General features: G+C 38.4%; 1 protein-coding gene across 1 annotated transcript in view; it reads left to right on the top strand.

Moving 5' to 3' along the window:
* Positions 1–884: 884 nt before the first annotated feature.
* Positions 885–25,203, top strand: part of cacna1sb (calcium voltage-gated channel subunit alpha1 Sb) — a 50,254-nt gene continuing 25,935 nt past the window's right edge. The window contains exons 1-39 of the mRNA XM_088082182.1: positions 885–1,329; positions 2,747–2,852; positions 6,369–6,508; positions 6,718–6,851; positions 7,015–7,167; positions 7,272–7,477; positions 7,810–7,913; positions 8,015–8,160; positions 8,240–8,318; positions 8,409–8,569; positions 8,670–8,895; positions 10,158–10,365; positions 10,535–10,655; positions 11,641–11,755; positions 11,850–11,949; positions 12,044–12,113; positions 12,466–12,598; positions 12,739–12,868; positions 12,952–13,011; positions 13,497–13,603; positions 13,732–13,819; positions 14,329–14,436; positions 14,563–14,615; positions 14,705–14,851; positions 15,127–15,328; positions 15,453–15,611; positions 16,145–16,255; positions 16,342–16,425; positions 17,124–17,171; positions 18,386–18,412; positions 18,503–18,628; positions 18,715–18,780; positions 18,905–18,996; positions 19,088–19,247; positions 19,372–19,499; positions 20,008–20,104; positions 20,815–20,917; positions 21,001–21,102; positions 21,201–21,334. Of these exons, the coding sequence (XP_087938308.1) occupies positions 1,151–1,329; positions 2,747–2,852; positions 6,369–6,508; positions 6,718–6,851; positions 7,015–7,167; positions 7,272–7,477; positions 7,810–7,913; positions 8,015–8,160; positions 8,240–8,318; positions 8,409–8,569; positions 8,670–8,895; positions 10,158–10,365; positions 10,535–10,655; positions 11,641–11,755; positions 11,850–11,949; positions 12,044–12,113; positions 12,466–12,598; positions 12,739–12,868; positions 12,952–13,011; positions 13,497–13,603; positions 13,732–13,819; positions 14,329–14,436; positions 14,563–14,615; positions 14,705–14,851; positions 15,127–15,328; positions 15,453–15,611; positions 16,145–16,255; positions 16,342–16,425; positions 17,124–17,171; positions 18,386–18,412; positions 18,503–18,628; positions 18,715–18,780; positions 18,905–18,996; positions 19,088–19,247; positions 19,372–19,499; positions 20,008–20,104; positions 20,815–20,917; positions 21,001–21,102; positions 21,201–21,334 (4,713 nt within the window). The 5' untranslated portion in view covers positions 885–1,150. The remainder of the gene's footprint in view (positions 1,330–2,746; positions 2,853–6,368; positions 6,509–6,717; positions 6,852–7,014; positions 7,168–7,271; positions 7,478–7,809; positions 7,914–8,014; positions 8,161–8,239; positions 8,319–8,408; positions 8,570–8,669; positions 8,896–10,157; positions 10,366–10,534; positions 10,656–11,640; positions 11,756–11,849; positions 11,950–12,043; positions 12,114–12,465; positions 12,599–12,738; positions 12,869–12,951; positions 13,012–13,496; positions 13,604–13,731; positions 13,820–14,328; positions 14,437–14,562; positions 14,616–14,704; positions 14,852–15,126; positions 15,329–15,452; positions 15,612–16,144; positions 16,256–16,341; positions 16,426–17,123; positions 17,172–18,385; positions 18,413–18,502; positions 18,629–18,714; positions 18,781–18,904; positions 18,997–19,087; positions 19,248–19,371; positions 19,500–20,007; positions 20,105–20,814; positions 20,918–21,000; positions 21,103–21,200; positions 21,335–25,203) is intronic.

The following is a 25,203-nucleotide window of genomic DNA, read 5'->3' on the forward strand; positions in this document are numbered from 1 at the left end:
GAAGGTAGAAGGTAGATTTATTGGTCATTTTTTTAAACCAAGATTAAAAAAACAAAATTACTTTTGTCCTTGATCCTGATACATCATTGGAGTTGAAGGATGAGTTGATTAAAATTAGCAGCTACTGTACTATGAAGATCCCATCCAGTTCCTTGGGCATGTTGCTGCTGGTGGCATCATTCAGTTTCTGCAGGACATTTTTTGAATGTGCATCAGTCTTGTGTCAAGGTCAGTCCATCCAGTGCAACAGCGTGAGCCGGGATGTTAGGAGTTTAACCATGTCTCTGTGAAGATGTGCACAGAGCAGTCTCTGATCTCCCATTGCTGAGTGAGCCTTAATCGCATCTCATCAGCTCCACTCTCCTGCGACCGGACATTAGCCAGAAGAAGACTTGATAGAGGAACAGATCTTGGTCCAATCTGGGTCAGCCTCGCCCTGATGCCGGTATGTATCATATGTGAAAGTTTGGGTTTCTTTTCTTAAGTGGTCTCTTGGTCATTTCTTTGTCCTGTGAGTAACATTTCCACCTGCACAATGTTAAACTGGAGGGAGAAACATCTTTACGTATTTTCCCTTCTTCTCTATTTTTTCACAGTTTGGGGTTCAATTCCAGTGTTCAGAAGCAGATCAGCCAAGTTTGTTTTGAAAAAGAGGGCCAGTGATGATATACTGCTACTGCACGCCCCCCAAACCATCTCTCTCCATCTGCTTCTGCTACCCTGCCCCCCCCTTGGTCTCGACTACTCCCATCTAACAACTTCCACCACCCCCCCACCCCCCTAACCCTTTTAACCATCCCCAAGCATGGCCTGTCAGTGGTTCACAGTCTAAATTTAAACTACAGCAGGGCCAACTGCTCCTCCAGCCACTCTGGGCTCCTGTTATTTTTCCCTGCTGAAGGGGCTTTTTCTGTCAGAGGCCCTCAGCCAGGAGGAGAGGCCTGTGGCTCTGCGGGAGACCAGGGAGACCAAGTCAGAGGGAGAAGAGAGGAAGGGAGAGAAGGTGGCGGAGGAGCGCACACAGGATTGGCAGGTCTGGAACCCAGGGGCCTGTACAACAGGGAGATTTAAACTGCTTCAGTTTGGGATTATACAGTAAGAAGACACATTTCTAAAGGACTGGGAGCTTGTCTCAGGTGGAAGTGTCAAGATGGCTTCCGCAGACGCCAAGCCGGTCATCATGAATGAAGAGGAGCTGAAGAGGAAGCAGAGGGAGAAGCTGAAGAAGCTGCAGGCCACAGGGGGAAACCCTCGACCTGCGAGGTCCCTCTTCCTCTTCAACCTCAAAAATCCTTTCCGCAAGGCCTGCATCAGCATTGTGGAGTGGAAGTATCCTTTATCTCTCTCTCCCACACACACAAACACACACAAACACACATGGACATACACATCTGCCTACATTAGTCACAACTTACAGGCTTTTGCATTTGTAAACAGAAGAGTTTTACTTCTGAATATACAGTATGAAGAGGTTTTATTTACTTATAACAGCATGTAGGATTCTGGTTAAGAACACTGTCAGCTACAGAAATTCAGTGTCTGCTGTCCAACAAATTATCGGCCATGTAGTTCACCTGTGGTAAGCACGCCCGAGCCAAGTCTCTTTCAAATCTGTGTTAAGGCGATCCCTTAAGTGTTAAGACTTTTGTTATGTATGTGGCAGCCCTGTGTCAAAGTCAAGTTTATAGTCTTTGTATTTTCACCTGTAGATTTACTTAACCCAATCTATTAACGTCTGGCAGACAATTAATGAAACCGCTTGTTTGTGTCCTGATTGCTGACATTCTGCTTTTAATGTGGAAATAGTCGCTCTGAAATGCTGGCACTGTGTGAACACAAGGCAGGCTGCTGAGTGACGTTATGGCCCCTATAGAGGGTTTCCTGCTTTTAGCCTGATGTCCATTCCTGGATTATACATATTATACATCCAAAATAGAAAGCACTAATCATATCTATCCAGTGACCTGTCGTCACCATAGGACTTTAGAGTTGAATGAGAATTTTGTAACATTATGGTGAAAATAATTACAGTTTTTCTAAACACAAACACAGTCCAACATAAGCTTTTACTGGAACAGTTTAATCACATTGGAATGTGATTCTGTAACACAGGGCATTGCTGCTGTGTTAAGAGCAAAATTACAGAAATGGACCAAACCCCCTAAGTTCTTCTTATCGTACTTTTAAATATACTTTTAAAAAGTATATGAATATTCACACATTTGAAAAGTCTTATATATTAACCAAATATCCTTTTCTGTGATGAGTAGTCTGTGTTTAAATGGTTTGGTTATATTCTTGGGCTGTGCAGCTGTCCTGCGGCATCACAGGGAGACATGATGCTGACCTGGCAGGGGAATTCTCTCAGAGAGCCCCCTGTGGACGAGAATGAGGAAGCACAGCAGACAAGATTACATTTACTGTGACCGCTTTGCTGGCTACCAGATGGGCTGCTGTAGGGATGATGTTTCAGGCAGCATTTAGAGGTGGTTAATGTTAGCAGAGTGTGTAGAGCTGTTTGATTTGTTACAACACATCACAAGAAACACAGGAAATCTCCCACAGATGAAGAAATGGACAATTTATTTGCTAAAAGTTTTTCTTACCCATTCATTTTTAGAATTTGGACATGTACATGATTAACTGAAAATATTAAGAATTATTTGGGTATATTGTGTATATTTCTGAGAATTCATCGGTCCTCCTCAGGTGTTGTTGTTATGATCCTGAGTTTCCCCCCTCACAGAACCTTTGAGATCATCATCTTACTGACCATCTTTGCAAACTGTATTGCCTTGGCTGTGTTCCTGCCCATGCCTGAAGAAGATAGTAATAACACCAACTCAAGCTTGGTGAGTCTAAGTGTTGACACAAACTGTTTCTTTGAAGTGTGACTCTGAGGAGCTTTGGTTTACTAGATATGGAAAAGAAACAAAATATTTCACTCATTTACTCTAGTATTTATCCATGACCAGCAGATGACTGTGCAGCTGCGTTGAGAAAATTAATCAGACTGCTTTGAGCCAGGAAAATTAGACTTGTCATATCTAAGAGTTTCAGCTGGTCTTTAGTCTGGGTGCTAAGCCCCAGTTAAATGCCTCCAAACACAACTCAGTTCTTTATTTGGAGTCCATCTGTGCCTGCAGAGGAACATGTCATCAAATAACTGTGCTATTAGTCTATCCCCTTACGGGGATTAGTTTATCCTTCTCTGATGAGAAACTGGCCAATAAAGAAGACCATAAAGCATGCAAAAGCATGAAAATGATGTGTAGAGATGTTTTATAATGTATGTTTTTATAAATGTTGAAATGCCCCCCAAGTGGTTGAGATTTACAACCCTTTATAACTGAGCTTTTTGAATTAGATTTTTATGCAAAAACATGCAAAATGAATAAAAGTTAATAATAAAGGTATTAACACAAAACCAGAATACCCAACAGACATATAAAGAAAACACCCTAAGTGTTTCATGTGGAAGAGTAATTGGATACTTATCAAATCCAATTTATAGTTTTTCAATAAACTTAATATTAAACATGGATATTTCTACTTTCCGCCCCATGTTCACCATACACACCTGGATCAAATCAATAAAGATAAAACATTCAAGACGAAACAAAAACAGATCAGTCTGCATAAAATGTACACACAGTAAACAAACAAACAAAAAAAAAAACAATACAGTCAAGAACAATCTACGCATCTGACGAAAAGGTTGTCATTAACTCTCACTCTCGATGGCAGCTGATTCATGAGTCTCTCATGTTAAAAAAATGTAAACTATCTGATAGCAGGTGTTTGACCACTGAATGCTGCTGATGTGTTTGCAGTTGTCATTATATCTCAACCTCACAAGTGTGTGTTCACACGGCTGTGAGAATACGTGTAGTTCATAAGAGGTGGGCAAGTGAAAGAATACAAACCCAGGGATGATCCGAGTGTGTGTGTGTGTGTGGTGTAGTGAGCAAAATAATATGTTTGCTCTTGCACAGTATACACATCTTGCCAGTGTGGAGATATTTGTATTGACACTGGTGTTATGGAATTGAAGAGGCTCTACGTGAGAGACTTGATATGTGGATCACTGTCAATGAGAGACATCCAGCTCATATGTCAGTATATAGCACACATTGCCAGCCATCACTTTTCACTATTCAGTCAGTAAACTCCACTTATAACTATGTTAAAGCTATCAGTCTTGTTTGTACTCATCTCATCAACACTGAAATTCATCCAGTCATCAGTTTTTTGGACCTGAAAGTGACCCCATTTTTTTTAGTATCTTTGCTTTGGCCGACTCACCAGCCTTCTTCCAAATCCTCCTTACTTCTTACTGTGCCATTCCTCAGAGGTGAACGATGTAAGAAGAGCTGGTAAACTTCACCCCCCGCCAATTGCTGTTAGAAGTAGGTCGGCCCAGGCAGCATCACCCCGCTGACGCAGGTGGATATGAGAGAGTCCACAAATGTTGGCCTCATGTAACCAAATTTACAGTCCTATACTCATTAAATATGGTGGTTTGTAAAACTGATACTCAACATAAAAGTGTAGCTCCATTTGCTGCCCCTTTCCATTTAATTTGAATAACATCATTAGAGTTTCAGACTATATTCATTAGTTAATTCATTCATTTTTATTTATTTCTGTGCCATTCCTTTGGCCTAATCCCCCATTGGATAACAGGACACAATTAAAAAAATAATAAGACAGCTATCTTCCGGTTGTTGCATATAGTACATATCAAAACATGGAAAAGGAAAGAAAAAACAACACAAACTAAAAATATAAACAAGCAACAAAAAACAAAATATTATAAATGAATTGTTAAAGAGCCATCATGTTAAAATGCTTTTTTTTCTCCCCTCCCAAGCCTTCTCCAGATAACTGTCCAATCTATATGTCTCAGTATCTTTTACAAAATCAATATCCAACCTCATCTCACCAAACAAGGCATCACACAGGTCACAATAAAAAACATAGTAGGAAACTAAAAGAAAATATTTTTTTTTAAATGATTTCATTGAAAAAACACATTAGGCAGTTCCATTTTTCTTTCTCTAGATTAATATACCATCCAGTTTTAATAGTTAAAGGTAAAATACCAGATCTCGCCTGAGCTCATAGAGAGTCTTTAAATGCATGTATAATTAAAAAAGAAAAATTAATATTTTTGTTTACTTCTCTATATAAACAATGTCATTTTTGGTGAACAAATCAAATTACCTTTCTATAATAATAATAATAATTTAAAAAAATTAAGATTATAGAATAAAATAAAATTAATAGAATAAAATAAACACATGAATAAGTCTAGCAAAAATCAAATCAAATGTTTATTCCTGCATTATTATTATTATTCCTGCATAATCAAATCTAATTTAAGAATAGCTAATTAGTTCTCAGATATATAAAGAGTGTGTGTGGCAAATATATGTAGATGGTTTTCGCTTTACTTAAAGATCTGTCCATACTAGCAATAATTCATGTATTATTGTAAATGTATGCATTGGCCCTAGAGGTTCTAATTGATTAGGGCCTTAGGGCCTGCTGTTGAATGGTTAAGCCAAAAATATTGACCTGGTTTCATCACCAAAGGATCGAAGGGAAATAAACAGCTTATCATATATCATTTACAGTATGTTGTACCCCAAATGAACTCTCTGATTTTAATGATACATGAAGTTGGGGCTGCATTCCTGCGGAAGATCTATCATTCTTTGCCATTTTCCAGCTTCATCTCTGACAACATTTGTGTTTACTGGTATGTCAGTAATGAAGAGCAAAAGACAAAGTAGTCTATCTAATGATGACAATTATGTAAACAAATATGTGCAATGGATTGTTTTGATCGTAATAAGGCCATTGTGTTGTTGTGCGAATGTTAGAAACGGTCTGTCTGTTGTGTGTTGACCTCCTTTGTCTCTAAATACATTGACACTGTTGATAAAAACACAGATACAGGCCTAACCTGCAAATTGATGATTTTATTCCACCACCCTGATGTTTATCTATTTACCACCTCTGAGCTGAACATTTAAAATGTAGCTGCGTGTTGTTGCTTGCTTGGTGCTAGACTGTCAGACAAAGCTTGTTAAATTGCAATGTGTTTCATTAATCACAATGTGACTCATGGGCTATCCATCTGTTTAAACCATCTGAGGTTGTGTTTAATCTGCATCAAAATTAGCTGAGAGGCTCCAAAAGCTAATGAGTTCATCTAATACCAGCATCTATTGCTATTCCCCAAAGCTGCTGCTAAAAGGCCAATGTTTACTCTAATCATCCCATTCTTTATTGAGCATTGAACCTGAAGGTTGTGAATGTTATAAAATGTAATTTCCTGGTTTGTGTTTGTCTTGCTGCAGGAGAGTTTGGAGTATATCTTCCTCATCATATTCACGTTAGAGTGCTTTCTGAAGATAGTGGCGTATGGGCTCGTGTTCCACGAAGGCGCCTATTTACGGAACTGTTGGAACATATTGGACTTTGTCATCGTCTTCATGGGGTGAGATGAAGTCTGAGCTGCAGGAGTATATCTCTAGCTGCAAAATAAGAACCAGCTTTTACCATGTCTAAGACACTGACACTGGAATTTTAATTGTTGAAAACCTGATGTGTAATGATCATTTCAAATTGAAATATTGTTCCGCTGAATGTTAATTTTGTATCAAATGATTATGGGTACCAATGTTTTTAATTTTGTTTGTCCTCCAGTCTCTTCACCTTTGCTTTGGATACCATTAATAAGATAGCAGGTGTGCCAATGGAGAAAGGTGGGGGGTTTGACATGAAGGCACTGAGAGCCTTCAGAGTGCTGCGGCCTTTACGTCTCGTCTCTGGAGTTCCCAGTAAGAGCCTCCTCTGTACTCCAGACATACTGCCGAAAAACTTTAGATCTATGCCCAACTGTGTGATTAATGTGGAAATATTGTTTATGTGAGGAAAGCTTTCCGGAGAGACTGCACAGATACTGTGCTGATGTAATGCTCTGGTTTTACCATTCACTTTCAGGCCTGCAGGTGGTGATGAACTCCATCCTTAAAGCCATGCTGCCTCTGCTGCACATCGCTCTGCTGGTCTTTTTACTGGTCACCATCTATGCCATCATGGGACTGGAGCTCTTCAAGTGCAAAATGCATAAAACCTGTTATTATACTGGCACAAGTACGTATAGAGGCACAATCAGACATTTATAGTCTTACCTGGATGTATTACCAGTTATATTTCTGTGAAGCTACGTTAAAATGATACATCTCTTGTGCACGCAGATATCTATGCCACAGCAGAAGGTGAGATGCCTGCACCCTGTGCTCAGGCTGGTAATGGACGCCGCTGCATGATCAATGGCTCTGAGTGTCGGCCAGGCTGGGAAGGTCCCAACAATGGCATCACTCACTTTGACAACATTGGTTTTGCCATGCTCACAGTCTACCAGTGTATCACCATGGAAGGATGGACCAAAGTACTCTACTGGGTCAGTGACTGCTTGAATATCATCTCAGTTGTTTTTCAATTTCAGGATTTGCAAATTTATGCTCTTGTCACTAAAACCTTTGCAACTGTTAACATTTGAACATTTCTCAATTAAAAGTAAGAGAGTATAATCAGGAAAATGTACATAAAACATTATAAGTAAAAGTAGATAATACAGAAAAATCTAAAACAAATAATTGATTGATGGGTTAATTGTTTCAACTAAAATATAAGTACCTTAAATTTGTACATAACTATAGCTTTAGTAAATGTATTAAGTGTGAAGTTAATCTAAAAGAATTGTTTGTGGCTGACTGAGAGTCGTGTTTCTAGATCAATGATGCCATAGGAAATGAATGGCCCTGGGTCTACTTTGTTCCCCTCATTCTGATTGGTTCCTTCTTTGTGCTCAATCTGGTTCTGGGTGTGCTCAGCGGGTAAGACAACTTCTGTCCTTTCTACTCTCTTCATCTTGCCTTTTCACATAAACAAAAAAACAACACAAAAACACATGTACTGTTTTACATCTTTCCCTTAGTGAGTTTACCAAGGAGCGAGAGAAAGCTAGGTCACGTGGAGAGTTCCAGAAGTTACGAGAGCGTCAGCAGCTGGATGAAGATCTGCATGGATACATGGAATGGATCACTCACGCCGAAGTCCTGGATGCCGACAGAGAGGGCAAAGGTCAGCACTATAAGAAATAGGTTTGCATCCATCTCATGTAGAAATACTATCAAATTACAACTGTTATTCTCTTTTTCAGGACTCCTTCCTTTAACAAGTGACTCTGACGCAGACAGCCTGTATGACCTGGAAGGCAAGAGTAAAATCGTCTACTACTAGTGAGTGTGCACTTTTGTAAATGCGTAGTTGTTCAAATGCAATATTCATGGTGAGTCAGCACAGTAAGTCAGGATTATTTTTGTGTTTAGCCGGCTGGGCCGCCGCTGGAACCGCTTTATTAGGATGAAGTGCCTGGTGTATGTGAAAACCAAGGGCTTTTATTGGATAGTGATGTTCCTCGTCTTCCTCAACACCCTGACCATAGCAACTGAGCACCACCACCAGCCTGATTGGCTCACTTCCCTTCAAGGTTATTGATTAATATATTTATCAATGTGAATAAAAAATGTAGAAAAATTCTATACCTCTCTGTTTCAGCCATTCATCTCTCTCTTCTCTCATCTCAACAGATGTGGCCAGTCGTGTGCTGCTGGTGCTGTTTGTCATCGAGATGTTTGTGAAGATGTACGCTCTGGGTCCCAGAGCATATTTTATGTCTCTGTTTAACCGGTTTGACTTCTTTGTGGTGCTATGTGGTATCCTGGAGATGATCATGCTCTCTGCAGGAGCCGTGACTCCCCTGGGTTTCTCTGTGCTCAGGTGTATCCGACTGCTGAGGATCCTTAAAGTCACAAAGTAAGTCACGTCCCCTCAGAGGGTAGTGTTGCACTGAAGGAATATTTCATTCCCCAAATGATCATTTGTATATCCCCAACTCACCCCATGTTATATTGAATTTGTTACGAAAACATTTGTCTTGCATGCCTCCGCTGAACGAAGAATCCCAAAAAATCTTGATGACTTGAAATCATAGTGGTTCACATTTAACAACAGCAAAACTTTATCAAAGTATCCGTTTACAAGCTCTCACATAACTCAGACAGTATAATCCAAGTCTCATTTATCCAGTCATATCCTCAGCACTTTCCAACGGGTAACTCAAGTTAAAGTGAAACTGATCTCTGCTCTTCAAAGCTGGACTGCACTGACAAAAACAGTCAGGGCGCCTGGTGGCTCAGTGGATAGAGCAGGCGTCCCATGTATAGAGGCTGTGTCCTCGCTGCAGCGGCTGCAGGTTCGATTCCAGCCTCAGCCTTTTGCTGCATGTCACCCCACCTCTCTCTTCCCCCTTAACACTTCTGCTGTCCTATCAATTAAAGGCAAAAACACCCAAAAAATATCTTAAAAAAACAACAACAACAAAAAAAAACAGTCAGTACGTTTACATGCACAGTTTAGTCGAGGTACAGTTATAGTTCGATTAGGCCATTTAATTGGACTACTGTCCTTGTCCTGGTATACAAGCATTAGGGAAGAATTGATTTATTGACAGAGGTATGCCTGACAGATGGTGGAAATATGCCCCCTTTCAGCTAGTTGGAATAAACTTATATTATTTTTACAGTCTAATATAGGCTGCATCACAATCACAACCGTTTATTTACACCAACTTCGGGGTAGAAGACTGCCGCATCACATACATATAATCAAATGGCGCTGAGCAAACTCTGCCTTCAGTAATTAGTTTAAAGCCACCTAAAAAAATTCAAAAATCTGGGAAGAACTGAGCATACAGCTGCATAAATGAGAATACTCATTTATGCAACACTGCATAAGTTGTGTGAGTGTATAAATGGATGTTTTGATATTGTTTTGCTGTTGTGAAACACAGACCCATATGTCTTCAACTGATCAAAATTTCCTCAATTTTTTTGATTTTTCATTCACTGCAGGCATGCGAGAAAAAACAAGCTTTTCTACACAAATTGAATGTAGAATTGAACATAACGTGGTAAATCATTGATGTACAAATGTTTTTTTGCTGGATGAGCCATTCCTTTTAATAAGATGATAATTTAATGTCATTTACGACCTCTCTCCTTCCAACTGTTTTGCAGGTACTGGACCTCTTTGAGTAATCTTGTGGCCTCTCTCCTTAACTCTGTACGCTCCATCGCTTCCCTGCTCCTTCTTCTCTTCCTCTTCATCGTCATTTTCTCACTCCTGGGCATGCAGGTGTTTGGGGGGAAATTCAACTTTGCTGACCACAGACCCAGACGCAGTAACTTTGACAATTTCCCTCAGGCCCTCATCAGTGTGTTTCAGGTGAGGCTGGACACTAATTCAAAGATGTTCTGCTTTTTAACTTGTAGCAGTGTCTGCTTTGATTTTATCAAACCTTTCTTGCCAGAGCGTATATCAAGTGCATTCACAGTAGCAGCATCTCCCTCATCCTTTAATGCCTGACGTGAATTAATCACTGTCTTTCTCTCAGATCCTGACAGGAGAGGACTGGACCACAATAATGAACAATGGCATTATGGCTTATGGAGGGCCTGTCTTTCCTGGCATTCTGGTCGCCATCTACTTTATCATCCTCTTTGTCTGTGGAAACTGTATCCTTCAAAAAAAACTGACAGTGTCTTCTGGGATTAAACAAGACCAACAGTGCATTCCAATACCCATTATACCATGCTACTTAGTATGCTAGGAATGGATTAAGTATGCCTTCATGCACAGTATGTCAAATACAGTACGTCAAAAATACCAAGATGTTCTACTGCATCTGATCACATTTTGCAGTATCAAAGCTAGCATGCTTTAATGGCTATTCTGACCCATAATCCTCTGTGCAGTGACAAAAGATATCTTATTGACAGCTGATAGAAGCTGAAAAGATTATAATTGATTAATCAGTCAAAAAAATCTAAAATGTACACAGTTAAAACTTAAATGTTAAAACTACATAGTCTACATTGCAAAGTAACAACAGCAGAGCTCTCTGGGCTGACCTCCAACTCTGACAAAATGGCACTTTGTTTTGTCTACAAGTTAACATTAAGTGATAATGTTTAAATTGCAAATGAACTGAATTCAAGAGTACTTACGTAAGGGCAGCTGTAGTACATGCTGAAAGTAAACTGAAAAAGAGTCTACAGGCTTCCTACCAGCTAAGCTAAGCATGTTATCCTGCTAACATTTGTTAATCAGCACTTAACCATTATATAGCTGAGGCCAACAGAAATGCCTCTGGTTTTGCAGGATATAAAGGATACATTATCTGTGACCCATGCATTTTTTGGATAAAATTTTGTTCCGATCCACCCAGTTTAATGATTCGTGAAAATTTCCACCTGCTTAGTGATGCCATTGGATAAATTTTCAAGGGATCATAAATGTCTGTGAAAGGTTTCATGGCAATACATCCAATAGTTGTTGATATATTTCAGTCTGGACCAAAGTGGTTGGCCAACCAATGGACTGACCATTGGACTAACACTGCCACAAATAGTGCTATGCTGCTAGATTGACAAAAATTTGTATAGCATAAATGTTTTTAAAAAGTCAAGGTTTTTGTTTTCCTCAGCTCTGGGGAATCAGATATCCTCCTCAATGTCTTCTTGGCCATCGCTGTTGACAACCTGGCAGAGGCTGAGAGTCTGACTTCAGCTCAGAAAGAAAAGGCAGAGGAGAAGTTGAGGAGAAAGATGCTAAGGTCAATAAAAGAATACTTAATCTAAATGAGATGATCTGCTCTGTCTTCTTATAGCTAAACACTACCCCATTTCCTTTCTGTTTTTCTCCTCCAGGTCCAAAATGCCTGACAAGACTGACGAGGAGAGGGAGAGGATGGCTAAGAAACTGGCAGATCAGAGAGCCAAAATGGAGGGCATGCCCACCACAGCCAAGGTTAGTGTTGTATCTGATATCACATCACACATTTACTTTTGGCAATGATGTGTTAATCAGGAGCATAAGTAGCTATAAAATCTTTTTTTTCCAGCTCAAAATTGACGAGTTTGAGTCTAATGTCAATGAAGTGAAAGACCCATTCCCACCTGATGACTTCCCAGGTAACAAACTCTAAACCTTTGCTTTTCTTGCGTCTCTATCTCTTAAACCTCTTACATTTCTCTGCGATGTAGTTGTGGCAGAAGTAGGTCACTGATCACAGGAGTTCATATTCATTACATTGGCTGTTTACCAGTACTGCTTTCTTGGCGATGTTACAGTTTAAGTATAGTAACCCTTATTATTATTAGACACGGCTGAGCTTATAGCATAGTCTAAAGCTAAGCTTTTTTTAACACCACTCTTACGACGACCATATAAAGTCTGTAACACAATTCAGTATACAGTGATTCCTCTTTTTTTTTAAATGTGTTCAATTTACTCTGCTAAATTGTATTTTCTTCCACACCGTAGGTGATGATGAGGAGGTAGAACCTGAAATCCCCATCAGTCCTCGTCCCAGACCAATGGCCGACCTGCAGCTGAAGGAAGAAGCTGTTCCATTGCCCGAAGCCAGCTCCTTTTTCATTTTTGGCCCTCAGAACAAGTAAGACCCAGACATTCCCACCTTAGAATAACAGAGTGGATAATTTTCAGTGTTTTCTCATACTGTTACTTAAAAATACAACAATGGATCAATTGAACTCAGTGACAACTTTATCTCCTTTCACATTTGTTTGTATCCAGGTTCCGTAAACTGTGCTACAAGATCATCAACGCCTCTTCCTTCACCAATTTGATCCTACTGTTCATCCTGCTCTCCTCCATCTCCCTGGCAGCTGAGGACCCCATCGATCCCAAGTCCTACAGAAACCAGGTGACCATTACATCTACCACTACATATTGGACACTAATGCTAAAAGAAGGCCAAATTTAATAAACTTTTTGTTTTTCCTCCAGATCTTGGCCTATGCTGACATTGTCTTTACAACTGTGTTCACCATTGAGATTGTACTGAAGGTAATGTTCTGTATATTTTGTGGTGGAAATGAATTCATAACATAATCAACAGTAGGGCTGCAGATAACAAATATTTTTATAAGCAATAAATTTGTTGGTAATTTTATTGATAACTGGACTAATAATTTTCTCTTTAAAACTGTCAGGAAAAAAAAGTTTTAAAAAATACCCACATCTGTTTGATAGAGCCCAAGGAGTCATATTCAAATGTCTTGTTTAGTCCGACTGATATTTTCTAAATTTTTTTTTTAAAAACGAAGAAAATGCTCTTATTTCAGAAGCTGGAATGAGTGGGTTGGGGCATTGTGCCTAAAAAAGTAATGATATTAGATATAGAGGCAGATATATTTTCATTTAAGTTGAATTATTGACTACTTTTAATATTTACATTTAATGCAATACATGTTCCTCTCTCTAAAAAGAAGCTCAAATATAAATCTGTTTGTTTCAGTATTCTGTGTGTGACTGATGTATCTCACTGACAGATGACAGTATATGGAGCTTTTATGCACGAGGGCTCCTTCTGCCGTAACTCCTTCAACATTCTTGATCTGATTGTGGTCGGAGTCTCTCTGCTGTCTATGGGGATGGAGTGAGTAAACATTTTGAGATTGCCATATTAGATATTTAATACTTAGGGTTTTGTTTTTGTCCTAGCACAAATGTTAGTTTTTCCAGATGCACATATCAAGGCTGCTTTTTGTCATGTGTTGTACGCAGATCCAGCGCTATCTCTGTGGTGAAGATTCTCAGGGTGCTGAGGGTACTGAGGCCTCTCAGGGCCATCAACAGAGCCAAGGGGTTAAAGGTACAACACATAATGAAATACATACTTATAGTTGTCGGCCTTCAGCCTTCTGTTTTTGTGAAATATTTGATAGAACGACCTCTTTGGCCATGTCACATCTTAAAAGTGACAGGGACCACACAAGACACTGCTTTTTAGTAAATGTTAATGAGCAAATAAGCCAAGAAAGCTCTCTCTTCTTTAGCAATGCATTGTATTTCATAAGCTTTTCAACTTTTTTTAATGTAAAGTTTTATTCTCTATAAGTGTAAAAAGTTACTAAAAAGTAAAAAAAACAGAACAAAAAAAACCCCATGATAAATACTAGGTGCTTGATAGAAGATGGTAAGATAGAGTCAGTTACTGCTAGTCACTGCTCCAGTCAGATCCTGCTGAAGAGCTTGACATTCAAAACATCACCTCGGTGGTATGTGAAAAAACATTAATGGAAGCAATAACTAGTGTACAGACTCTATCTTTTCTATATGTATTAACAGTATTAAGTGGACATTGTTTGTTTTTGATGACAGCATGTGGTCCAGTGCGTGTTTGTGGCCATCAAAACCATCGGCAACATCGTCCTGGTCACCATGCTGCTGAATTTCATGTTTGCCTGTATAGGAGTGCAACTCTTCAAGGTAACTTTTTAAATGATGATGTTGACACCATGTATAGTGTAGGTCATATTTCCAGATTAGTCTACTGTAAGTAGAGATGTTTTGCTGCTGATGTAATAAATGTGTCACTAATCCTTTCCCTCCCAGGGTAAATTCTATAGCTGCACAGATGTGTCGAAAATAACAGAGGAGGAATGCCAGTAAGGAAAACATCTTTCACACGTCATAGATTTCATCTATAAAAAGTATAGTGTTATTTCGAGTGATCATTCTTTGTGTCTGCTTTCAGGGGATTGTATGTGAAGCACATAGAGAATTCCCTACAAGATGAAGTGTTGGCTAAGAGAGAATGGCTCAACAGTGACTTCAACTTTGACAATGTGCTCTATGGCATGCTGGCTCTCTTCACTGTCTCTACATTTGAGGGCTGGCCAAAGTAAGCATGGAATAAATTTTGATTTTATGAATTTCATTTTTTTTATCCTATCCTTTTGATTGAGTTAGAAGACAGAATATTGTATTACGTGGATATTGAGTTGGAAGTAATTCTATTTCCCGGAGCTAGAGATGGTAATAGAAGCAATAAATCCTTTTTAATTCACTGAATTATACATTTCATCCATACAAATTAGCCTTGCGGTATCTATGATCTTTGATCTGTGTCCTGCCAATTTCCCCCTCGACTGTGAACATCACTCTATTTGTTCCCAGACTGTTATACAGAGCCATTGATTCAGCTGAAGAAGACCAGGGCCCTGTCTTTAATAATCGCGTGGATGTCTCCATCTTCTTCATCATCTACATCATCCTCATCGCCTTCTTCATGATGAACATCTTTGTAGGCTTTGTCATTGTCACTTTCCAGGAGCAGGGTGAGGAGGAGTATAAGGACTGTGAGCTGGACAAGAACCAGGTACGCTTAGACACTCAGAGATAAAAAATTAAGACTGTGAGAGAGTTCAATTACTCCCAGTAAAATCTAAAACATCAAGTGTTGAATCATTTTTTCTTTTATCCACCTTCTGCTTCCCCTGTAGCGTCAATGTGTGCAGTACGCCCTGAAAGCCCGACCTCTGAGGTGCTACATCCCCAAAAACCCGTACCAGTACAGAGTCTGGTACATCGTCACCTCCTGCTACTTTGAATACCTCATGTTCTTCCTAATTATGCTTAACACCTTGTGTCTGGGGATGCAGGTATGTAAATTAAGGTCATGTTGCAACCTAAAATTATTGATATTGTAATGAAGGTGCTGACAGAAATATTCAGTGTCAATATTGAGTGTCTTTAGATGTGTGTATGTATTGTGGTGCCAAAATCTGAGGTGGTCAGTGTTGGTTACAACATTTAGTTAATGAGCAAATAGAAAACTTGAAAATTAGAATATGGGACATTACAATTGTCCCACAAAATTCCAGACTAATTAATATTGGGGGGATTAAGAGCACATTAATGCAGGGTGCCCTATATATTTTTGTGTAAGTTCATTTAAAAAAACGTTGCCTCTAAATTTTCAGAAAACAATACTGTTTATATAACTGTGGTAAAAGAGGACCAGATGATACACTGAGGGGATGAGATCCAATTTTTAAAGTTTTACGATAATTATTAATCTTAGCATTTACTTTAAGTTATATGTTATCATCATTCATAAAACTACATTTTTTGTATAATACTACATCAAATTAATAGTTTGTGACATGCTGAGATTTGCTTTCCCCTTTAACAGCACTGCAACCAGTCGGACCATGTGACCAAGCTGTCAGACACTCTGAACCTGATCTTCACTGTGCTCTTCACTGTGGAGATGATTCTCAAGCTCATGGCCTTCAAAGCGAGGGTAACGGCTTGATGCTCTGTGGTTAAAATGGTTATCCACACATTCAGTGTCCTAGTGAGTCACTAATGCTTTAACTGTCTGTGCAGGGCTACTTTGGAGACCCCTGGAACGTCTTTGACTTCATCATCGTTGTCGGTAGTGTTGTTGACGTCATCCTGAGCGAAGTCGATGTGAGTATGAATGATATATTTTTTAATCTGTTCTAATGAATTCCACGGTTTTCAGATGCTGTGGTTGCTGTATTAGAAAGTCCCTGGAGTCTTTTTATAATGAGATGTTCCCAGTCAAGTATGATTTGATTTTAAATGACTTCATGTTTTTATTCAATGCTCTGACACAGACACATATTAATGTGGCCCAAGAGCTGATTGGTACCAGCAGAACTAGCACACAGGATGTGGTCAGTACTGTTGATGGCCATTCCTACTCCAACTTTCAGTGCTTAGTGCAACTTCAGAAGCATCGCCATTTCCATCACCAAACCATCAAACTCTCTATTATTCCCCCAATTATCCATTACAATTTTTCCTGATATTTGATGTTTGTGTGTTTTCTGAGCACTTTAATTTAAAAAAGAGCACAATTTCAGTAAATTTTAGTGTTAATTTATGTGGTTATGCTACACAAACCCAATGTCTTATTTGGCTAGTCACTACTGTTTCTCTCCACTGTTGCACTGCACTGTCCTCCCCTTTTTCATCCACAAACACAAGCCTGTGGCAGTTTGTTTTCTCTATCCAATTTCACATCCTGCTTTTTCTTCTGTAACTCCTATTCCTCCTTTTCTTTCTCTTCTTTTGCTTATTTTCACTCTCAATGTCTCTGTCCTCCATGCACCTCACTCCTGTCCTCACTTGTCTATCCACAGACCGCCCTGGCCGCCAGTGGAGGACTATACTGTCTCCATGGCTGTGCTGTAAATATCTGATCTTCACTTGCACTGCGTTGCTGCATGAGCCTTGCTGTGTGAACACTCCACCATGTTCCCTACTAAACTGTAATGCTGCTGTACTGAACCGTGTGCGGCTCAATCTGCTGGTGAAATAAATGCATTTCTGCTGTCTGTATAATCTTACAGAGCAAATGTAAGATTACATCTCAAGGTGTCTGATATATTGTGTTCCAGTATGGCTCAAATAGTTGATACTCAGGGCTCAACACTGAATATATCAGCACAGAAAGTATGAATGGTGGCTTGACTGATTGGAAACTGTAAATTTGTCTTTGTTTATTTTGCATGAGTTACAAATTGTAGTTGTTCCTCTAGTTTTCTGCAACTAAGATCTGGAGGCTTTGTAACATCAAAGGAGTAAATGTCTCTAATATAAACCCTGATTTGTGATTTTAAGTCATACCTTAAAGGAACAGTTTACCCCAAAATTAAAAATGCACATGCTTATTCTTATCTGTAGTGCTATTTATCAATTTAGATATTTTTGGTATGAGTTGCTGACTGTTGGAGATATCAGCCACAGAGATGTCTGCCTTCTGTGGAATATAGGCTAATTAAACTAGATGGCACTCGACTTATTCATAATAATCCACAGACTTTATTGAGAGCAGTTTCCATGTAGTAACTATTTCCTTTCTACCGAATTAGCTAGCTAATCTAGTTAATGTTACAGCTCAGCCAAGAGGACGCTGTTAATGTTTACATTTTGCGTTGTCATTAGCACAAGCCTTTCATCAATGAGTAAATGCACAGCTGATACTGGTGGCCTGCGTTATTAGGGAGAAAACAAAAAATTTCTAAAAGATCAGGGTTATCTTTAGTCTTGTGATTTCTGGAAGCGGACATTGCTGTTTTTCAATTTTATTTTTTTCACTTTTTAATTTATTTATTTTTTAAAAATTTTTTGCATGTTGATGTCACAAGGCACATGTAGTCTTGTCAGACATCTCTACAGCTGATATCTCCAACACTGGGTAACTCACACCAAAACAATCTACATTTATAAAAAGCACTACAGATAAGAAGAAAAATATGTAATTTTAATCTTCGGGTGAAATTTCCCATCAACCAGTTTTATCAGGTTAATGGGATTTCTTCTATGTGCTTTTTATTACTTAACCTCTATTGAAAATAACTCATGTAACTACAGTATGTTGTCTTTCATCTGTATTGTGCAGGAGACAAATCCTATGCAAGCAATTGCGGTAAGCCTAAATTAAATTTAAAACCAGCATTATTTTTCTTTGTTTATGTTTTCCTCCCTTTCAAATCCTCCACTTCTTTTTTGTCCCTAGGCGTCTGAAAATGCCTCCGTTTCCATCACGTTTTTCCGACTCTTCCGTGTCATGCGTCTGGTTAAATTACTGAACCGTTCTGAGGGCATCCGTAACCTGCTGTGGACCTTCATCAAGTCCTTCCAGGTCTGTCGCAGTGTGGTTATCATCATTTTAAATTTCAATCTCCACTTTTATCACACTTTCAATGACCTGACTGTTTGTGTCTACAGGCTCTCCCTCATGTAGCTTTGCTCATTGTGATGCTCTTCTTTATCTACGCTGTCATCGGGATGCAGGTACTCAAGTCCCCTATTTTTATTTTCTGGGTAAAAACATTGTAAGCCTTTGTTGATTGCTTGCCTGACTAAATTCCACTAAGACAAGTCTCTGTATTCAACTGTAATTGTAACAACCCTTCAGATCTTTGGAAAAGTAGCCTTAGTGGATGGCACTCAAATCAACCGCAACAACAACTTCCAGACATTCCCTCAGGCTGTTCTGATGTTATTCCGGTGAGTCCTCCCAGCCAGGATCATTGGTTAAAAGCTCATTGGTTACAAAGTCAAAACTAAGCACAGATCTCTCTGTTGTTTCTAAATCCAGGTGTGCTACTGGAGAGGCTTGGCAGGAAGTCATGATGGCTTCAATGTATGGAAAGAAGTGCGACCCCAAGTCTGACTTCCTTCCAGGAGAGGAGTACACCTGCGGGTCCAACTTTGCTGTCTTCTACTTCCTCAGCTTCTATTGTCTCTGTGCCTTCCTGGTGAGCAGCAGCAGAAAGTCAATATTTAACTCTTACCCATATTTATATCTGTTCTTATATTTTGACAGTCGCATTATGATAAAATGTTAAACTGTCTAAATAAGTCTGCTTTTTTCTGCTTCAGATCCTCAACCTGTTTGTGGCTGTCATCATGGACAACTTTGACTACTTGACCCGTGATTGGTCTCTGCTTGGTCCACACCATCTGGACGAGTTCAAGAAGATCTGGGCTGAATATGACCCTGAGGCCACGTAAGCACCACTCATGAAACGTTATCTAACCTATTAAGAAATAAGGTAAGGTAAGGTAAGATAAGATAAGACGAGATTAGCCCTTTATTGTCTCCCTTAGGAGACAATAAAGGGCCTGAGAGACCCAGGCCTGAGAGACCCAGGCCACACAAATATACAGTCGGACTACAATTAACACACAGTATCCTCCTTGGATCCATACAATGAGACGAGAACACAGGCGACACGATCACACACACATACAATCAAACTACAGTTAACACACACTATCCCCAAAAGTCCATACATCCAAAGAGTATTGCACAATGCCCTGAATTGCATGGATGCTTTACCTATGATAACTACACTAAAGTGCTATACAAGATTATTGCACAAATGCCCTACACATAGTAACTGCACACACGCACATATTACACAATGCCCTGTACCAAAATATTGCACATATTTTGGTAAATAAATAGGTTCAGGTTCTTATTCCCCTTAAAAAAATGTATCTCTGATCTAACAGGGGCAGAATTAAACATCTGGACGTGGTGACGCTGCTGCGACGCCTCCAGCCTCCATTGGGCTTTGGCAAGTTCTGTCCTCATCGTGCTGCCTGCAAGGTACTTACAGTACAGTCATGAACAGGGTCAAAGGCCATGTGGTAAATGCATATACTGATATAACTTATCTGGCAGGCAGCTGAAAGGGTTTTATGTATGTTAAACGTTAACAGTAAAGGGAAACCTTGTTGATTTTCAACAGCTCTGTGTAATCACAGTGTGTGCAGATAAACAGCGTTTGGCTCCCCTCTGTGCCACAATCGCTTCCCACTCTTTTGCTGGTGAATTCTGATGATGCATTTCACATTAACAATTTGTGGATTTAAGACTTACCAGTCAACAAACCAAAATACAAGGTCAACCAAATGCGTAAATAACATATCTTCTTTGCTTTCAATAAAGATGACATGTTAAACTGAATTAATATAAAGTATTAAAAAACTGATAATAGATCATTTAATAAGTTTGCATAGGTAGTCTTAAAAAGTGTTTAGTGGTTTTTCCCACATTGTTTTGATTGATTGAAAATATGCAGAATATTGTGACAGCATCAGAGTTTGAAAATTGATGTATACGATTTCCCACTCATCAATGACCTGTCCAGCCTCCCTCTTCCACCCCAAATCATATAACATTAATGATGATGATAATTACTAAAACTTTAAAAAGGGAAAAAAAACATTTATTTTAATAAATATTTATTTGAAAAGTTTATTTTATTTGATTGTTCTATTCCTGTTCCTCAAATTCTCTCAACTTCCTGTCCGCAGCGCTTAGTTGGCATGAACATGCCTCTCAACAGTGATGGCACCGTCACCTTCAATGCCACACTCTTTGCTCTGGTCAGGACTGCACTCAAGATCAAAACAGAAGGTACCGAGGATCAAAAATTACACTGTTTCCTTCAACTTGATGTATATACTATAGTCCCATTTAATGTTTTATGGTCTGAACAGGAAACTTTGAGCAGGCCAATGAGGAGCTAAGAGCCATCATAAAATCAATCTGGAAACGCACCAGTATGAAACTGTTAGACCAGGTCATCCCCCCAATAGGAGGTGAGTCTATCAACATGAGTAGAATTTGTTCAATTTCACCTTGAGTTCAGTTTTTTTCTGACATTTACTGTGATTTACTGTGAATTATCTGGTTACAGATGATGAGGTGACAGTGGGGAAATTCTACTCCACGTTCCTGCTCCAAGACCATTTCCGTAAGTTCTTGAAGCGTCAGGAGGAATACTATGGATACCGGCCCACGAAGAAGAATGCCTCAGGCCCAGAGATCCAGGTGAGCAGTCAATATGAAATCAAAATCACATTAGTATAATAATGTTAAAAACGTCAGACAGGAAGTTACAGCAAAATAACTGAAAAAAAAAACATTTTTCAGAATGGAACCCAGTCTCCAAAAATTGTGGAGACTGTGGGTTCTTAAAAAGTATTAAAAAATGTTAAATTAATCAAGGCTTTTTAAAAGTACTGAAAGAGACTGTTTTTGTTTTCAGTATGTAATTTTATTCAATGAGGTTTTATGCTAGACACTGCATATGACATTTTTTATAGCATTATATAATACGATCACTTTTTTTGTGGCATACAAAACACCTGCGTTACTCTGGTTTAAAATATGGGATTCTAAAAAAGAGAAGTGTTTTCTATCTGCTATGGCACCTCTGAACAATGTGTCACTGACACTGTTGTGAGCTCGGATAATTTAATGAATTTGTACGCGAAGACTTTTCGTAGTGTTTACGTCTGTGGGCTGCCATGTGTTCATTTTGCTATCTGTTGCTATATATTGCCATGTGTGAATCATTCAGTGTGTATGTTGATCTGCTTTCCTGATTACTATGACTTTATTTTCTCGTTTGGTGGCATAGAATACTATGAAAAAAAGGCCAAAAACATCACTATACTATACGGTGTCGTTTTCATCCATTTTATCGACACGCTATATTATGACGGTTTTGGTCTTTTTTGTCCTTTTTTTTGACATGCTATACAATGAAGCTTCTCTACGAGCTATATAAAGCTGTTTTAAACCATTTTTGGCACACGTCAAGATTGGACATTTTTCGCCATACTATACTACGCAGTTTTGGGCCATTTTTTTCGATATGCTATATTATTATTGCAATTAGTTTTTGCTCTTTTTTGTCCCTTTTTTGACATGCTATACTATGATGCCTCTCTGCGAGCTATGATAAGTGGTTTTCAACCATTTGTGGGAATAGGTCATAATTTGACCTTTTTCACCAAACTATACTATGCAGTTTTCAGCCATCTTTTCAACTTGCTAAATTATGACCTTTTTGGTATGTTATGGCCCTTTTTTCGACATGCTATACTATGGCGTATCTCAACAAATTATAAATTTCTGACAATTTTGGGATGTCAATATTTGAGATTTTTTTGCCATACTATGGTATGCAGTTTTCGGCCATTTTTTCAAAGTGCCATTTCATGATGTTTTTGGTCTTTTGTAGCCTTTTTTTTGACATGCTAAACTATGACATGTCTCTAGAGGCTATAGGAAGCTGTTTTCGTCCATTTTCAGGACATGTCATGTTTTGGCATTTTTTGCCGCAGTATAGCCTTGCCTATTTGGTCATTTTTTCAACATCCTATATCATGGTGTTTTTAGCTGTTTTTGTAACATACAATACTATTATGGTATTGAGCACACTATTTTATCCAGTTTTCAGGTGTTTTCAGCCCTTTGAGGAACATATCATATTAAGACATTTTTTGTCATACTATAGCCTTGCCTTTTTGGTCATTTTTTCAACGTGCTATTTTATGATGTTTTTAAATATTTTTTCTACTTTCAATGCTATGGCGTGTCTCAGCACGCTATTTTATGCTGTTTTGAGGTGTTTTCAGACGTTTTTGGGACATGTCATATTTGACATTTTTGCCATACTATAGCCTTGCCTTTTCGATCATTTTTTCAACATGCTATTTTATGATGTTTTTGAGTATTTTTGCAACTTTCTTTGCTCTGGCATGTCTCAGCACGCTATTTTATGCTGTTTTGAGGTGTTTTCAGACGTTTTTGGGACATGTCATATTTGACATTTTTGCCATACTATAGCCTTGCCTTTTCGGTAATTTTTTCAACATGCTATTTTATGATGTTTTTGAATATTTTTGTAGTTTTCAATGCTATGGCGTGTCTCAGCACGCTATTTTATGCTGTTTTGAGGTGTTTTCAGATGTTTTTGGGACATGTCATATTTTGACTTTTTTGCCATACTATAGCCTTGCCTTTTCGGTCATTTTTTCAACATGCTATTTTATGATGTTTTTGAGTATTTTTGCAACTTTCTTTGCTCTGGCGTGTCTCCGTACGCTGTTTTATGCTGTTGTGAGGTGTTTTCAGACGTTTTTGGGACATGTCATATTTTGACATTTTTGCCATACTATAGCCTTGCCTTTTCGGTCATTTTTTCAACATGCTATTTTATGATGTTTTTGAGTATTTTTGCAGTTTTCAATGCTGTGGTGTGTCTCAGCACGCTATTTTCTGCTGTTGTGAGGTGTTTTCAGACGTTTTTGGGACATGTCATATTTTGACATTTTTGCCATACTATAGCCTTGCCTTTTTAGTCATTTTTTCAACATGCTATTTTATGATGTTTTTGAGTATTTTTGCAGCTTTCAATGCTGTGGTGTGTCTCAGCATGCTATTTTATGCTGTTTTGAGGTATTTTCAGATGTTTTTGGGACATGTCATATTTTGACTTTTTTGCCATACTATAGCCTTGCCTTTTCGATCATTTTTTCAACATGCTATTTTATGATGTTTTTGAGTATTTTTGCAACTTTCAATGCTATGGCATGTCTCAGCATGCTATTTTATGCTGTTTTTAGGTGTTTTCAGACGTTTTTGGGACATGTCATATTTTGACATTTTTGCCATACTATAGCCTTGACTTTTCGGTCATTTTTTCAACATGCTATTTTAAGATGTTTTTGAGTATTTTTGCAACTTTCAATGCTATGGCATGTTTCAGCACGCTATTTTATGCTGTTTTGAGGTATTTTCAGACGTTTTTGGGACATGTCATATTTTGACATTTTGCCATACTATAGCCTTGCCTTTTTAGTCATTTTTCAACATGCTATTTTATGATGTTTTTGAGTATTTTTGCAGTTTTCAATGCTATGGCGTGTCTCAGCACGCTATTTTATGCTGTTTTGAGGTGTTTTCAGACGTTTTTGGGACATGTCATATTTTGACATTTTTGCCATACTATAGCCTTGCCTTTTCGGTCATTTTTTCAACATGCTATTTTATGATGTTTTTGAGTATTTTTGCAACTTTCTTTGCTCTGGCATGTCTCAGCACGCTATTTTATTCTGTTTTGAGGTGTTTTCAGACATTTTTGGGACATGTCATATTTTGACATTTTTGCCATACTATAGCCTTGCCTTTTTTGTCATTTTTTCAACATGCTATTTTATGATGTTTTTGAGTATTTTTGCAACTTTCAATGCTCTGGCGTGTCTCAGCACGTTATTTTATGGTGTTTTGAGGTGTTTTCAGATTTTTTTGGGACATGTCATATTTTGACATTTTTGCCATACTATAGCCTTGCCTTTTCGGTAATTTTTTCAACATGCTATTTTATGATGTTTTTGAATATTTTTGTAGTTTTCAATGCTATGGCGTGTCTCAGCACGCTATTTTATGCTGTTTTGAGGTGTTTTCAGATGTTTTTGGGACATGTCATATTTTGACTTTTTTGCCATACTATAGCCTTGCCTTTTTAGTCATTTTTTCAACATGCTATTTTATGATGTTTTTGAGTATTTTTGCAGCTTTCAATGCTGTGGTGTGTCTCAGCATGCTATTTTATGCTGTTTTGAGGTGTTTTCAGACGTTTTTGGGACATGTCATATTCTGAAATTTTTGCCATACTATAGCCTTGCCTTTTCGGTCATTTTTTCAACATGCTATTTTATGATGTTTTTGAGTATTTTTGCAGTTTTCAATGCTATGGCGTGTCTCAGCACGCTATTTTATGCTGTTTTGAGGTGTTTTCAGACGTTTTTGGGACATGTCATATTTTGACATTTTGCCATACTATAGCCTTGCCTTTTTGTCATTTTTTCAACATGCTATTTTATGATGTTTTTGAGTATTTTTGCAAC

Source organism: Plectropomus leopardus, chromosome 9 (assembly GCF_026936395.1).
Source record: "Plectropomus leopardus strain MGB_pleo_1.0 chromosome 9, ASM2693639v1, whole genome shotgun sequence".
NCBI lineage: Eukaryota > Metazoa > Chordata > Actinopteri > Perciformes > Serranidae > Plectropomus > Plectropomus leopardus.